The sequence below is a fragment of the Myxine glutinosa genome, chromosome 13 (genome assembly GCF_964187855.1).
Source record: "Myxine glutinosa chromosome 13, kmMyxGlut1.1, whole genome shotgun sequence".
Lineage (NCBI taxonomy): Eukaryota > Metazoa > Chordata > Myxini > Myxiniformes > Myxinidae > Myxine > Myxine glutinosa.
The window spans coordinates 9,536,174-9,550,152 of record NC_136273.1 but is presented as its reverse complement, the minus strand read 5'-3'; the positions used below and the strand labels follow the sequence as shown (position 1 = coordinate 9,550,152).

The 13,979-nt window shown below is 44.7% G+C and overlaps 1 protein-coding gene across 2 annotated transcripts in view; it reads left to right on the top strand.

The window, feature by feature from the left end:
- TBC1D13 (TBC1 domain family member 13) overlaps positions 1–13,979 on the top strand; it is a 41,596-nt gene that overhangs the window by 21,279 nt on the left and 6,338 nt on the right. The window contains exons 6-9 of one of the 2 annotated variants that reach the window (XM_068133720.2): positions 525–607; positions 3,631–3,805; positions 4,014–4,191; positions 4,296–4,459. In XM_068133720.2, the coding sequence (XP_067989821.1) occupies positions 525–607; positions 3,631–3,805; positions 4,014–4,191; positions 4,296–4,459 (600 nt within the window). Of the gene's footprint in view, positions 1–524; positions 608–3,630; positions 3,806–4,010; positions 4,192–4,295; positions 4,460–13,979 lie in introns of both variants that reach the window. The other variant, XM_068133719.2, reaches the window with a different exon arrangement.

Below are 13,979 nucleotides of genomic sequence, written 5' to 3'. Positions count from 1 at the left end.
CGGTCTAGGCATGCGGTCTAGCAATGGTATAGGCACAGTATAAGGACAGTCTAGGCACAGTAGTAATTGGAGCGCCTCATATACTACTGAAAGATGACAGATTGATGTACGCATTAAACATTATTTTGTTATTTTGGGGACCATGGTCCTATGTTCAATGCTTTCAGGAGAATAGGACAGTATGTACCACCAAAGGGGCTTTTATTAGTTCCCTACCCTGAAGGGACTATATGTTTGCTCTGTCTGTCTGCCCATCTGTGGTTTTCTGCACTTTTTTCCCGATGACCTTTAATGTATTCAACTGAAACTTGGTGCATGGATTTAATATGATAAGTTACAGAACGAGTTTGAGTTTGGGAGCCTCTCGCCAATTTTTCACGGAGTTATGCCCTTTTTGCTCGGAACAAGAACCTTCATTGGGACCGGTAGGGGGAATGTATTGCAAACCAATTCTCCCTTTTGTTTGGAATGCTGCTTTTTTTTTTCGCCTTTTTTATTTTTTGCGTTTTTGCATTTTTTTGCAGCCTTTAAACACAAATCCTGAGAGCCAGTGGAACAGCTTTTTCAAGGACAATGAGGTGTTGCTGCAAATTGACAAAGATGTCAGGTCTGTAGCTTTTAATTTATTATTTGCATGCATGTGTTCTTAGCCAGGATGATGTAATTGTCTAAGTGACACGAATTGTTTGAGTGATTCCCTTTGACCTGAAAGCCAAACTTTAAATCGGTGTCTCTCCCTGCCAATTTCCTCTGTCCTTTTAATGTCATGTAATAAATATTGTCGTGTGCTCGGCCCCCATGCTAATTGCTTTGGCCGCAGCTGACGTTTTGAAAATACAAAATGGAGGGATATAATCTGCTTCGTTTGGCCTGTGCTGTTCTGTCCGTCAGTCGTGCTATCTCCTAAATCAGTAGTTCCTAAACTGGTGCGTGCCACATGCGCCTGCCTTTTGGGGAGTGAGGTGGGTACAGGGTGGGCGTGAGGCCATGTAAAAAAAAAATTTTTTATTTATAATGTCGAATTTGGCTTGATATTTAAAAAAATGATTAATTCAACTAGCTATTTCTACGAACACCAGCGTTCTCCACCTTGCAATACCCCCGAGATCTTCCCCATATGCAACAGATACATGGATACAATCATTATGACTTAGTTGATCATGAACAATAATATAAATACGAGTACAAAGAGTAAAATTAATTTCAATAAAAAATAGGGGGAAGGCATGAGTGAGGACTTTGTGAAAACCAAAAGGGGGCGTTATGCCAAAAAGTTTGCGAACCGCTATCCTACACGGTTGGGCAGGAATTCACCAAACTTGGTAGTTATGATCACCACATAGAAAAAAAAGGTGCAAGAACTGTCATTTTTGGCCCCGCTCCATGGGGTGGGAATAAAAGATCCTGTACCAAAAAATGCAATTATGGACACATTTTTAAATTGAACTGTATGTCCAATCAACATTGGGAGACCGATGAAGTATGTAACGATTTTTTGGATTTGACCTCCAGTTCATGCTTCAAGGGGGGACTTGGGGTCACAGGGGTGAAAACGGAAAATATATTTAACTGAATTTTATGTTGGGTCATCCCTGGTGGAACTTTTTGCCATCTTTCAACTTTGCTTTAGGTGGGAAGTGTGGGATTTGCGATGGCATGCCATTGATTTCGATCGAATTCAAATTGCCTTGCACTTTCAAATTGAATTTGCTTACAGCAAATCGTGTGACGGGAAGTTTGGCCAAATATTCCACTCGGCAAAATCTGAAAATAAATAATCAGTTTGCAAAGGATGAGCTTTTGTTACATCAGAACCCCTCTGCACCAGATGATGCAGCCCTGATCGAAATGTAGACATGAGAACTAATTTCTATAGAAGTGACCATTTGCTTGATGGAAATGCAGCATTGAATCGTGCGTGACGCCAAGATTAACGGAGATCAAAATGACCGTCTAATTCTTGGAATCATACCTGACGCGGGACGATAGATGCTGTTGGGGGGACGATCGTCACAACCGCAGGATATATCTGGAGATGTTTCTCAAGGCAGTGTCTTTGGCCAAAGCATCTTCAATTGTTCCATCAAATGGTGAGGTGTGTGTAGTTGGAGAGTTCAGCAAAATTACCTCCTGTGATAACTATGTGCCATGCACCTGCTTGTCGGGATATCATGACAACATCCAGATTTGGGGTTTTATTTTTAATGGAGCTCGCCCTTCACAAGGCCAACGGCCACTATAGATGGGGGCTCTACAAGAAAGTTTTAAGGAAGAGAACACAGAAGTACCAGGTGCTTACTTGGCAACAGATGCTCCGACCACGTGCGCCTGGCTCAAAATGGTATGTAGTTATCGTCCCCCAAAGTCCAATCCTTCACTGTCAATATCCTGTCGGTTGACAGTCCCACAACTGTCAGTTGTCGTCCCCCAAAGTCCAACTAACATTGACCTGAAACTCGACTGGTCTATTAAAACTGGTCCAAACCGTGTCTATTAAAACAAAACAACCTCGGCATTCTGCAATGATGGTGGGCCTCCTGACTCATCAGGAAACCTCTGCCACCTGCAATGCTCAGGTCGGAAGTGTGATGGAACAATACCTGTCGATTTGTTTGAGCGTTTTGATTCCATCAAGTCAGTTTCTCAGTTGATCTGCTTACCACCGTCTCACGTTCGTAGTTTATACCTGATCTGCAGTTTGTATTTGTATACCGAAGTCTCCTTCCTGACTTTTTGGATACATAATTTAGGCTAGGAAGTGCGAGGCTTCGGTAACATTTCTCAACCCTTCAAAAATTCTGTACAATTATATTTCTCCATTTGCAAACGTCAATAATAATAATGCTCCTCCATAATGGTGCAAAAACAATTCCTATTCAACAGCCATATTGCACTTGTGCCACTTCCTGATCAGCACAGATGCCTCAGATAAAAGTTGTGATCACTTTCATTACGTACTGTTAGCTACATCCCATAAGTGAGTGAGTGGGGAAGGTGGGTGGAGAATCTTGTCCCAGGAGGGGGAAAAAAAGATTGAAGAGACTGGGGAAGTGTTGGTTCCACAGGTGGGGAAAAAGAGGAATGAATGAGTGGAGGTGAGCAGTGAATCTGGATTTTGTGACTCACCAGAGCGGGGTTACTAGCAGACATTGTGCACCCTGTTGAAACCTAGGGAAGGTCCGAGTATGGAAAGGGCAATAGGTAAAATACCACCAAGGAGGTGGTAAAAGACGGAAAGACCGCCGGCCTGTCTGCGATGGGAAGGTGGTAAGCCCAGAGACTCAGCGTCATCATGGGAGACACCAGTTTGTTTCTAAATTGCCCGTAGCAATGCATTTGGTATTAGCCCCCTTCCCCATCCCCCCCCCCCCCCCCACCCCCCCATGCCACCTGTCCCACCACTCCTGACTATTTGTATAGTATTAAATTTACCCTTTTAACAGTGCGGCCATTTCTATGGCAGCATGTTGTTTTCTTTATCGGGGAAGTGTCGGGGGTGGAGGGAGAGAGGGTGGGGGTGGCTGGAGGGTTGAGTATTGAGAATAAAAAGGTAAAATAATGTATGGAGCATTTGGGATTTTAAACCTTTGTTTGTAAAATGATGGTTTATAGAGGCCACTCCTTCCCTAGGCGTCTGTACCCTGACATGGCCTTCTTCCAGCGACCAACATCCTTCCCCTGCCATTTGCTGCTCGACTCTTCTAAAGGGATTGAGACTTTACGGAGGCGAGTGGAGCGAAGCTCGCTGAATGCTGTGCCAGTTAAATGCTTGCGCTCAGGAGTGAACAACATCCAACACTCTGAGGTAACTTCAGAGATGATTGTTGTATTGTGTGAGCGGCTTACAATTATCATTCCTGGTATACCTGTAGGCTACCCTCGTACTCCTTTTACCTGTAGTGTTAGCCCATTGTCTCTCCTCATGTGTGTCCCAATCCCTTTTTCTTTATTTGTGATTATTTAATTTTTTCAACCCCCTTGCCTACTCTGCCCCCCTACCTGTGAGACAGCAGACGAGGAAGGAGAGTGCCACAGGAGAGGAACTCAGGGAGGTCCACTGGGAGGTGGTAGAACGAGTATTGTTTGTATATGCCAAGCTGAATCCTGGTCTGGCTTATGTGCAAGGCATGAATGAGATTGTGGGCCCGATATATTACACGTTTGCCTCCGACCCACAACCACAGTGCCAAGGTAATTGGGAGAGGGAGAAAGTTTGTTGAAGAGGTGAATTGAGCCATTGCTGTCTGATGCAAGTGAAGCACACTGAGCAAATGTGATGGTTTGGTGTACCGTAGAGCATGCGGAAGCCGACACATTCTTCTGCTTCACGAATCTTATGGCTGAAATCCGAGACAACTTCATCAAGAGCCTCGATGGAACGCAGTGTGGAATTGGACTGCACATGAACCGCATCTACGAGTTACTGCACCAGCATGACAGCGATCTCTTCCTGCACCTGGTGCTGCATCATAGACATTAATGGCTGTGCCGTCATCTTCATGTTTGTCTTTTGTCCCAGTACATATGGTACGATTTTGGAGTGCCCATTCATAGTAATTTTGTAGTGCTTGCTTGATGAGGGAAGAAAACTATATTTTGTAATTACAATAATTGATAAAATTGTCGATCAGTTTCTATCCCACCAAATAAAATGAAAACAAGTACAGATACATTCAAAGTACACCGCCCCATGCCAAATCGATTACATATCCTGCAGCGCGCAGCACAGAAACAGTATTGGGAGGGAGAGGTGTACAATAATTGATTAATTGCATAATTAATAAATAATAATCGTAAAATAATTAATTTCTGAATCGATTGGCTGATAGCATATCTAAACCACCAGTGTTTCATCCGAAGCTGTAACTTTCTGAAAATCAAAAATTAAAGAATGAATTGATTAATTGCTTAATAAATAAATAATTAATCGATCAATTGATTAATCAATAAATCAAAAATACCCCTTACAGCCAAATAACTTGTGCATTGTCATGCCCAAATATCAGCTTCCTACCTCAAAAGGTGCCTGAGATATTGCCCAGATGAGAAAGAAAATAAATAAGTGATTAATAAATCGATAATAGTTAAGTAATCAATTGATTGATTAATCATAAAACAAAAAAAATACCGTTTTTGCCAAAGCACGTACTCACTATTGTGCCCAAATTTCAGCTTCCTAGCTCAAAGAAAGGCTGAGATATCACCCGGACAAACAAACAAGAAAGAAAACAAGTACAGATACATTCAAAGTACACCGCCCCCATGCCAAATTATTAAATATCCTACAGGGCAGGCATTGCCGGGGTGCCTCCGTCGCCCGACAATACCGCAGTGCAGCTCATAGACTGCATTGGGAGGGAGAGGTATACAATAATTGATTGATTAATTGTAAAGGTGGGCGCGATTCGGAAAATTTTAAGTCCGCTTACCGCTTATCCGCTCCGCCAGCCCGTGTAGTCCGATTCGCTTATCCGCTTCAGCGGCCGAAAATCTTAGTCCGCTTACCGGTTATCCGCTTATCCGCTTCGATTCGATTTTTTAAAAGCGCTTCGACGTTTTTAAAGCGATTTTTGACGTTTCTAAAGGGAATTTAATGCTTTTAAGCCTAAATAGCCATTTCTAACTACTACAAAGACAAACAAAGCTTTTAAGATCAAAAATATACATTTTTATTTAAATAAAATTTATTCAAAATTTATTGAAATAAAGTTTTCCACTCGACTCTACTCTACTCTACAGTTAATTTAAATATAATTTTAATATATGCAAGTTACATTAAAGAAAAATCAATTTGCCCGTCCTTTCTTTGACAAGAGAGTCTACTAGTCAACAGACTAGCAGTCTGTTGACTAGTCCTCATCTTCCTCCTCCACCTCGTGGGCCTTCTTGAGGATTTGGACTTGTAGTCCATTTGGACTTGGACTCGTCTTCCTCCTGGAAGGACTTGTGGCGGCCGCGTCTGCTGCCGCCGTCGAGGGCCGCCTTGAGGTCGTTGTGCTGGGCATCGTGGTACCTCTGGTAGTGCACCTTCAAGTTTGAACTTGATCCGGGCTGGGCTTTGTGTCTTTGAGCACTTGGTGCACGTGGCCTTGCTGTCCACAACCTTGAAGAAGGGGGCGATGTGCCTCCACTTCTGGCTGAGGCTGGAATTGTCTGTGTCCATTGTCACGTTGATCTCAGCCGACTCGATTGAGTCCAGCGACATCCTGCTCTCGCTGCGCGTGAGCTGAGGGGTCAGGGCGCAGATCTCCTGACTGTCCTCCACGTCCCCCATCATGTTGACCGCCGGGTTGTGGATGTCGCTGTGCTGGGACTGCTGGTTTGCGTCGCTCGTGTGCCTGTCCCTGGCACTGCCGCTGGGCTGGAGAGTCAGAAATCTCTCCATCTTGACGTTATTGCCGCTCTAGCGTCCAATAAAATATTCAGTTTTCACTTATTATTCACTTAAATAAATATTCACAATTCTAGAGTAACGGCTCAGGCTAACAGCTGATTTGGCGAATCGCGATGCGCTTTAATTTTTCGGTAGGCCGCTTCCGCTTATCCGCTTCGGTTTCCGGGGGTTGTTCCGATTCGCTTATCCACTTCGAAAACGTTAGTCCGCTGCAGCGGATAAGCGGATAAGCGGACTTTCGAAGCGGACCGCCCACCTTTGATTAATTGTATAATTAAAATCAATAAAAGATTATCACAAAATATTTTCTTAATCAATTGGCTAATAGCATAACTAAACCACTAGTGCTTCACCCGAAGATGTATCTTTTAAAATGTTAATTAAATAAGTCATTAATAAAAAAATTAATAATGAATTGATTAATCAATAAATAATTATTAATCGATTAAATGATAAATCAATAAATCAAAAATATCCTTGATAGCCACATCACTTGGTCTCTGCCATGTACAAATATTAGCTTCCTAGCTCAAAAGGTGCCTGGGATATTGGCCAAATGAGAAACAACAACAACAACACAACATGCATTTTAAAGGCCATTTTCCCTACTAGAGCGGGGGTTAGCCTTGCGATCCCCATGACAATGTTCTCCATTTTGCCCTATTTTCTGCATCTCTCCTTGTTAACCCCCTTGCCCGCATTTCTTCTTCTACCATCTTTAGCCAAGTCTTTCTCGGTCTTCCCCGTCCTCTACTTCCTTCTACATTCATTTCCATCACTCTTCTCAACCAGTCACTTTCATCCTTCCTCAACACATGACCAAACCATCTCAACCTGTTCCTCTTCACAGCATCAATCACAGGCTCTATTCCCATCATCTTTCACAATTCATCATTTGTCTTCTATCTCAACGATACTCCGCACATCCGTCGAACCATTCGCATTTCCACCCTTTCCAACCGTCGTTGCTGCTCTACGTTCATTACCCATGTCTCGCTCCCATAAATCATAACATGTCTTACACATGCAGCATACACCTTTCCCTTCAGCTTCAACGACACTCCCCTCATCATCAGCACGCCACTCAGTTCCCGAAACTTCTTCCATGCACATCTCACTCGAGCAACCGTTGCCGAGTCTGATCCACCTTCTCCATTCAGCATGTCTCCGAGGTAGCAAAATGTTTTCACACCTTCCAGCTTCACGCCGTCTCCAAGATCCAACTCAACATTTCCTCCCTCTGTGTGCACACCTTACATTTGAATGTAGCTGCCACACTGGTTAATGACCCTCTCAGACCACTACATTTTTGATGAACCCACTCAGCGCATATTGTACATTTAATTGAGTTCACTCCGACACCCTTCCTACACACAGCACAGGGCCTCTTCCCAGTTCTTTCCACCTCACCACATGCTTTACCACTTGCCATCACCTTCGTCTTTCCGATATTCACCTTCAGACCTTTTGTCTCCATACATTCTTTCCACTTGTTCATCTTTTCCTTCAGTCCATCCATACTTTCCGCAATCAACACCAGATCATCTGCATACAACAACTCCCACGGTAAACCCTCCTTTACGTTCTGAGCCAGCACCTCCATCACAGCTACAAATAGTAGTGGACTTAGTACCGACCCCTGATGCACTCCCACCTTCACCTCAAACTCACCACTGTTCCCGACCTTCGTCCTTACAGCTGTGCACGCTCTTTTGTACATTGCCATCACTACTCTGATCAACCATTCCTCCACTCCTAACTTCCTCAATGCCCATGTCAATACTTTGCATGGAACCCTATCGAATGCTTTCTCCAAATGAGAAAGAAAATAAATATATGATTAATAATGAAAATAAATAAATAATAATCATTAAAAAATTAAATTATTAATCAATTCAGTCATTGAACACATAAGCCAACACCATTTCATCAGAATCTGTAACTTTAAAAAAAAAATTTTTTTGTCATTAATCGAATAATTAAATAATTAATCGATTAATTGATTCATTAATAAATCAAAAATAGCCTTTGCAGCCAAATCACCTGGTCATTGGCATGTCCAAATATCAGCTTCCTAACTCAAAAGGTGCCCGAGATAATGGCCAGAAGATAAAGTAAATTTAATTAATTAAATAAGTCCTTAATTAATCGCTAATAATTAAATAACTCCTCAATTAATTGATTAATCAAAAAACAAAAAATAGCTTTTTTGACAAAGGACTTGCTCACTATTGTGCCGTAATTTCAGCTTCCTAGCTCAAAGGATGGCTGAGATATCGCCCGGACAAAGAAACGAACAACCAAGAAAACAAACAAACAAACAAACAACCAGAGTGAAAACTGAGTACTCCCTTTCAGCGTGCGTCATCGCCGGGCCTCCTTCGGTGCCTGGGGATGGAGTAAGAAAGGAGCGGTGTACAATATCTACCATACTCTATAGGGTCATGTGTTACCTTGCCGGTGTCTCAATGTTTTAGTACTTTCAAACTTTGATCGTCAGACACTTGACATGATAATCAGACTTCCTGTGGCCTCCACAATTTCTGATTAACCACCTATGACTGTGGTATCGGCTAGTAACGCTGCCACTATGGTGGAGATGTGGTTCAGGTTTCACGGGTGACGACATTTCCTTGGGGAATTTCACAAAATATCGCCACACGTAATTGACAGATGGTGCAATCTTGCATCTGTGTCTGCAAGCGTTCAGGCAAAAGAAGGTACCATGGAGACAAATTCTGGAATGTTTCACAGGAGCAAATGGCACGCAAGTTTCTACTCTCAGGATTTTTATTTTATTTTTTTTGTATACAAGATCGAGGCTCGTGTAAGAGTTAACATTAATCACAAAAAGACAAACGGAAACATAAAACAAGATAAAGGAGCGGGAGACAAGATGGGGAGAGAAAGGGGAGCACACAAGTACAACAGCAGAGAACAAGTACAACAGCTAACATTAGGCCGAGAAAAATATATTTCCGGTCTCTGGTCAGCGCGCGCATCGATTTTGACCCTGCGCGTCAACAATTTTTTTTTTTCCAAATTTCCAACGGTACATACAACAGCGCGCGCCTGTTGTTGCCGGGCCGGCGCGCTATCTCGGGAAATACAGGTCTGTGAGAGTCGCCATTGGTATCGACGTTCGCGCATGCCGCACGGCTCTCCACAACAAAACTACGTTTAGTTTCTCCAAATCCAACCAGCCGTTCCAAAGATATGAGTAGTTTTGTGTGCCGTGACGTCATGAATCCAATCAGCTGGATATTGTCATTTATTGAAACGAAGACGTTCTTTGTCAGGTTCGTGTGAAGCAACCAGAAGGCCTAGAGAGCTGCGGGTGGTCTCGTTAGTTAGGCCTGGATCCTATCTCGTTTGCCATGAAGTTGTAAGTGTCTGATAATCTGGTGGACTTGGAGAAGAGATCGTGGGAGACCATCGGCCTGTTAGACCACTTGCGCATGTGCAGTGTTGATGCGATCAACGCATTGGAATGTTTGACGGTACGGCGAGGCGATCTCGAGATCGAAATGGCAGTCTATAATATGCTTGAAGAACTTGATGATTTTCAGAATATATACATTTTTAAATAACTTGAGCTTGTGTTCATTATTTACAAAAAGGCTTATCTGTCTTTGTCTTTGTCTCATGTCTCATGTCTTTGTCTCATGTCTTTCTCATGTCTTTGTCTTTGTCTTTAATCTGTCCTTAATTCCTCTCTCGATGGTGCCACGGCAGATGAGGAGGACCACGAGGCATGAGGACACAAAAAACACCTTTATATGTGCAATCCATGCTTTTCACAAAAAAACAAAAAAAACGCATCGCCGCATCAATTCTGGAACTTTGGTCTGACCAGAGACCAGCAATATATTTTTTTCGGCCTTCATCACAAAAAGACAAACGGAAACATAAAACAAGATAAAGGGAGCGGGAGACAAGATGGGGAGAGAAAGGGGAGCACACAAGTACAACAGCAGAGAACAGGGACATCGGGAGATCTGTGCGAGGGAGGTGGCTTGGGGGGAGGAGGCACAGGAAGGGGGTGGGAGGGGTATAAAACACATGGACATTGCTAGGACTTCCAGGAATGAAGTCGCAATTTCAAAAAAGTGGATTTGGGGTGAAATTAGCAGGGGTAGAAAAGATCAAGGTTTTGGATGGGGGAAGATAAGAGATGGTGGTGAACAGCTGTTTTAAAGACCTGGAGGGAGGAGTGGGATTGAATGGAGTGAGGGACTTTGTTCCAGAGGCAGGAGAAAAGAGGAATGAAAGAGTGAAGGTGAATAGAGACTTGCACTAAAAGGTGGCAACTCCTCTTTATTCCTGCAGTCTAAAAAATACTTGAGCTTTTTTTTTTTTTTTTTTTTTTTTTTTTTTGTATACAAGATCGAGGCTCGTGAAAGAGCGAACATTAATCACACAGAAAGACAAACCGACACATAAAACATATAACATCGGGAGCGGTAGACAAGATGGGGAGAGAGGGGGAAGGACACAAACACAACATTTGAGAGCAGGGACCGAGAGACATGGAGACATCGAGAGATCTGAGAGAGGGCGAGGGCTTTGGGGGGGGGGGGGGCATGGGAAGGGGGCGGTGGGAGAGGTATAAAACATATGGACACTGCCAGGACTTCCAGGAAAGAAGTTGGAATTTCAAACAAGGTGGATCTGGGGTGAATTAGCGGGGGTAGAAAAGATCAAGGTTTTGGATGGGGGAAGATAAGAGATGGTGGTGAACAGCTGTTTTAAAGACCTGGAGGGAGGAGTGGGATTGAAGGGAGTGAGGGAGTTTGTTCCAGAGGCGGGAGAAAAGATGAACGAAAGAGTGAAGGTGAGCAGAGAGCCGAGATTTCGGCAGTTTAACCATCAGAGGGTTGCTGGCAGATCTTGTGCGACCTGTAGGAATATTTGGGGGACAGAGCACAGAGAGAGCTGGGGGTGCAAGGCCGGAGAGGAGTCGGTAGAAGACAGAAAGACCACCTACCTGCCTGCGGTGAGTGAGTGAAAGGCCCTCAGAGATGGCTTCATCGCGGGAGATTCCAATAATTCTGAAAGCTTTGGTTTCAACAGCGTGAAGCCGAGCTAGGTGTGAGGCAGGAGCACCGGCCCATAGGGGAGAACAGTATTCCATTGAGCTGCGGATGAAAGCCTTGTATGTGGTGAGGAGCTCAGGTGTGCCGAGGAAGGACATCGCACGACGGAGGATGCCCAGTCGGCGACTGGCTTTGGAGGCCAGCTTGGAAATGTGGTTTTCCCAAGAAAGATCATGGCAGATAGTGAGACCCAAAATCTTGAGCGACAGAACTTCTTGGAGAGGATTGTTGAGAAAGTAGATGGGAGGGTTGTCCAGTCGATCTTTTCGGAGAGACATAGTAAGAGTGTGAGATTTGTCAGGATTGAAAGACATGTTCCACTTGTTTGACCAGTCTGTGATTTTGTCCTGGTCTTCAGAGAGTGAGGAGGCAGCAGACTGCCGATCTGAGGGAAGAGGAATGGAGCGGCAGAGAGTGGAGTCATCAGCAAAGAGATAGAGAGGATTTTCGAGAGAGTCAGAGAGATCATTGATGAAGACCAGAAAAAGCACGGGGCCCAGAACACTGCCTTGGGGAACTCCAGCCTGAACAGGAAGAGGAGATGAGAGAAACCCATTCAGGGCCACACGTTGACGACGACTAGAGAGGAAGTCCGCCAGCCATGCGTGGAGATTTCCATGGATACCAAAGGAGGAGAGTTTGGTGAGCAGAGCGGGGTGCCAGACCGTGTCGAAGGCACGTGATATGTCGAGGGAGACGGCTCTAATTTCCTGTTTGGCATTGAGGACCTCCATCCATTGCTGAGACAGCAGAAGCAGCATGTCCAGAGTAGAGTGACCTGGTCTGAAACCAAATTGATGATCAGAGATCAAGCCATTGGAGAAGAGGAAAGATTTCATATCCGAAGCAATGATGGATTCCATGACTTTGCTGATAATTGGGAGAAGGCTGATTGGTCTGTAGTTGCTAGGATCTGTTTTTGCACCTTTTTTGTGCAAAGCGGTGATGTTGGCTGATTTCCAAGCAGATGGCAGTTGACCTTGAGCAAAAGAGAGGGTGAAGAGAACAGAGAGAGGGTGAGATGGAGCAGCAGAGCAGGATTTTAGGACCCGTGGGCTGATGCCGTCGGGTCCAGTTGCAGAATCAGAGTCGAGGGTTGACAGAAACTTTTCCACCTTGTCAGGAGGAAAGGACACGGAGTCCAGGAGCAGCAGGATACGACTGGGTATGGTGGGTACAGAGAGGGATGGGTTTGGGACACAAGATTTAGAGGCAAACACAGAGTTGAGGCATTCAGCTTTTTCACGTGCGGAGTCAGCTGTGTAGCCGTTTGAGGTAAGGGAGGGGATGGAGGGGGAACAAACACCAGAAACGGATTTGACCAGACGCCACCAGGATTTGGAAGAGGGAGACAGATGAGAGAGTTCGGTCTTGAGAACGGAGAGATATTGTTTCCTGGCTCTCCTGAGGGTGGACACACACTTGTTTCGGGCTTTGTGAAAGGAAATGAGATTTCCTTCCGTTGGATTTGCTTTCCAGGAGACGAAGGCAAGTTGTTTCTGGGCAACAGCCTCACCACAAGATTCCGTGTACCATGGACGGGAGGAAGGGTATGACAACTGAAGACGAGATGGGATAAATCTGTGCATGAGAGAGAGCAATTTACTTTGGAAGAATTCCCAGGATGAGTTGATGTCAGAGGTGGTAGAGATGGGAGACCAGTCCAGATGATTGATGGCTGCTTGAAGACCGTGCCAGTTGGCCTGAGTGAAATGCCAGACTCGTCGACGCTGAGCAGGCTCCCTGAGGATGGTCAGAGAGATGTCCACTTTAACAAGGACATGATCAGATGATCCGATCGGAGCAGAAGAAGAGCAGCAGACATTTTCAGGGAAGTTAGTCATAACCAAGTCCAGAAGAGAAGATGTTCCGTTGACTGAGATCCGGGTCGGGAAATTGACAGATTGTGTCAGTCCCAGTGAGTCGCAGAAGTCCTTTGCTGAGGAGCCATGGCTGGTGAGAGAGGTACCCACACCCAGCCAACTGGCATGATGACAGTTGAAATCACCACATATGAGGAAGAGAGAGTTGGGATGAGTAGATAGAAGTTGGTCCATATCATCAGACAGCGAGATGTAGATGGAGTCATCACTGTTTGGTGGACGGTACAACACACATATGAACAAGAGGTGGGAGCGAAGGGGAAGCCGTAGCCAGAGGTATTCCTGGGGGTGAGGTGGAGAGAGTGCAGTGCAGGGCGAGTGAGGAAGAGAGTTTTTGATAAAGATAGCAACCCCGCCTCCAGGACGAGGCTCAGGTCTATCATACCGGAGGAGGGAGTAGCCCGGGAGAGATACTATGGAATCAGAGACATCATAAAGGAGGAAAGTTTCTGTTGAGCAGATCACGTCTGGTTTGACAGAAGCAACCTGTATGGAGAGATCAGTTAAGTTTGAACGAAGGCCCTGGATGTTTGAGGTCCATACCGTTAATGAAGAGGAAGGGGGAGCATCAGATACAGAACAGGGGGGAGGAGGGGTAGGGTAAGA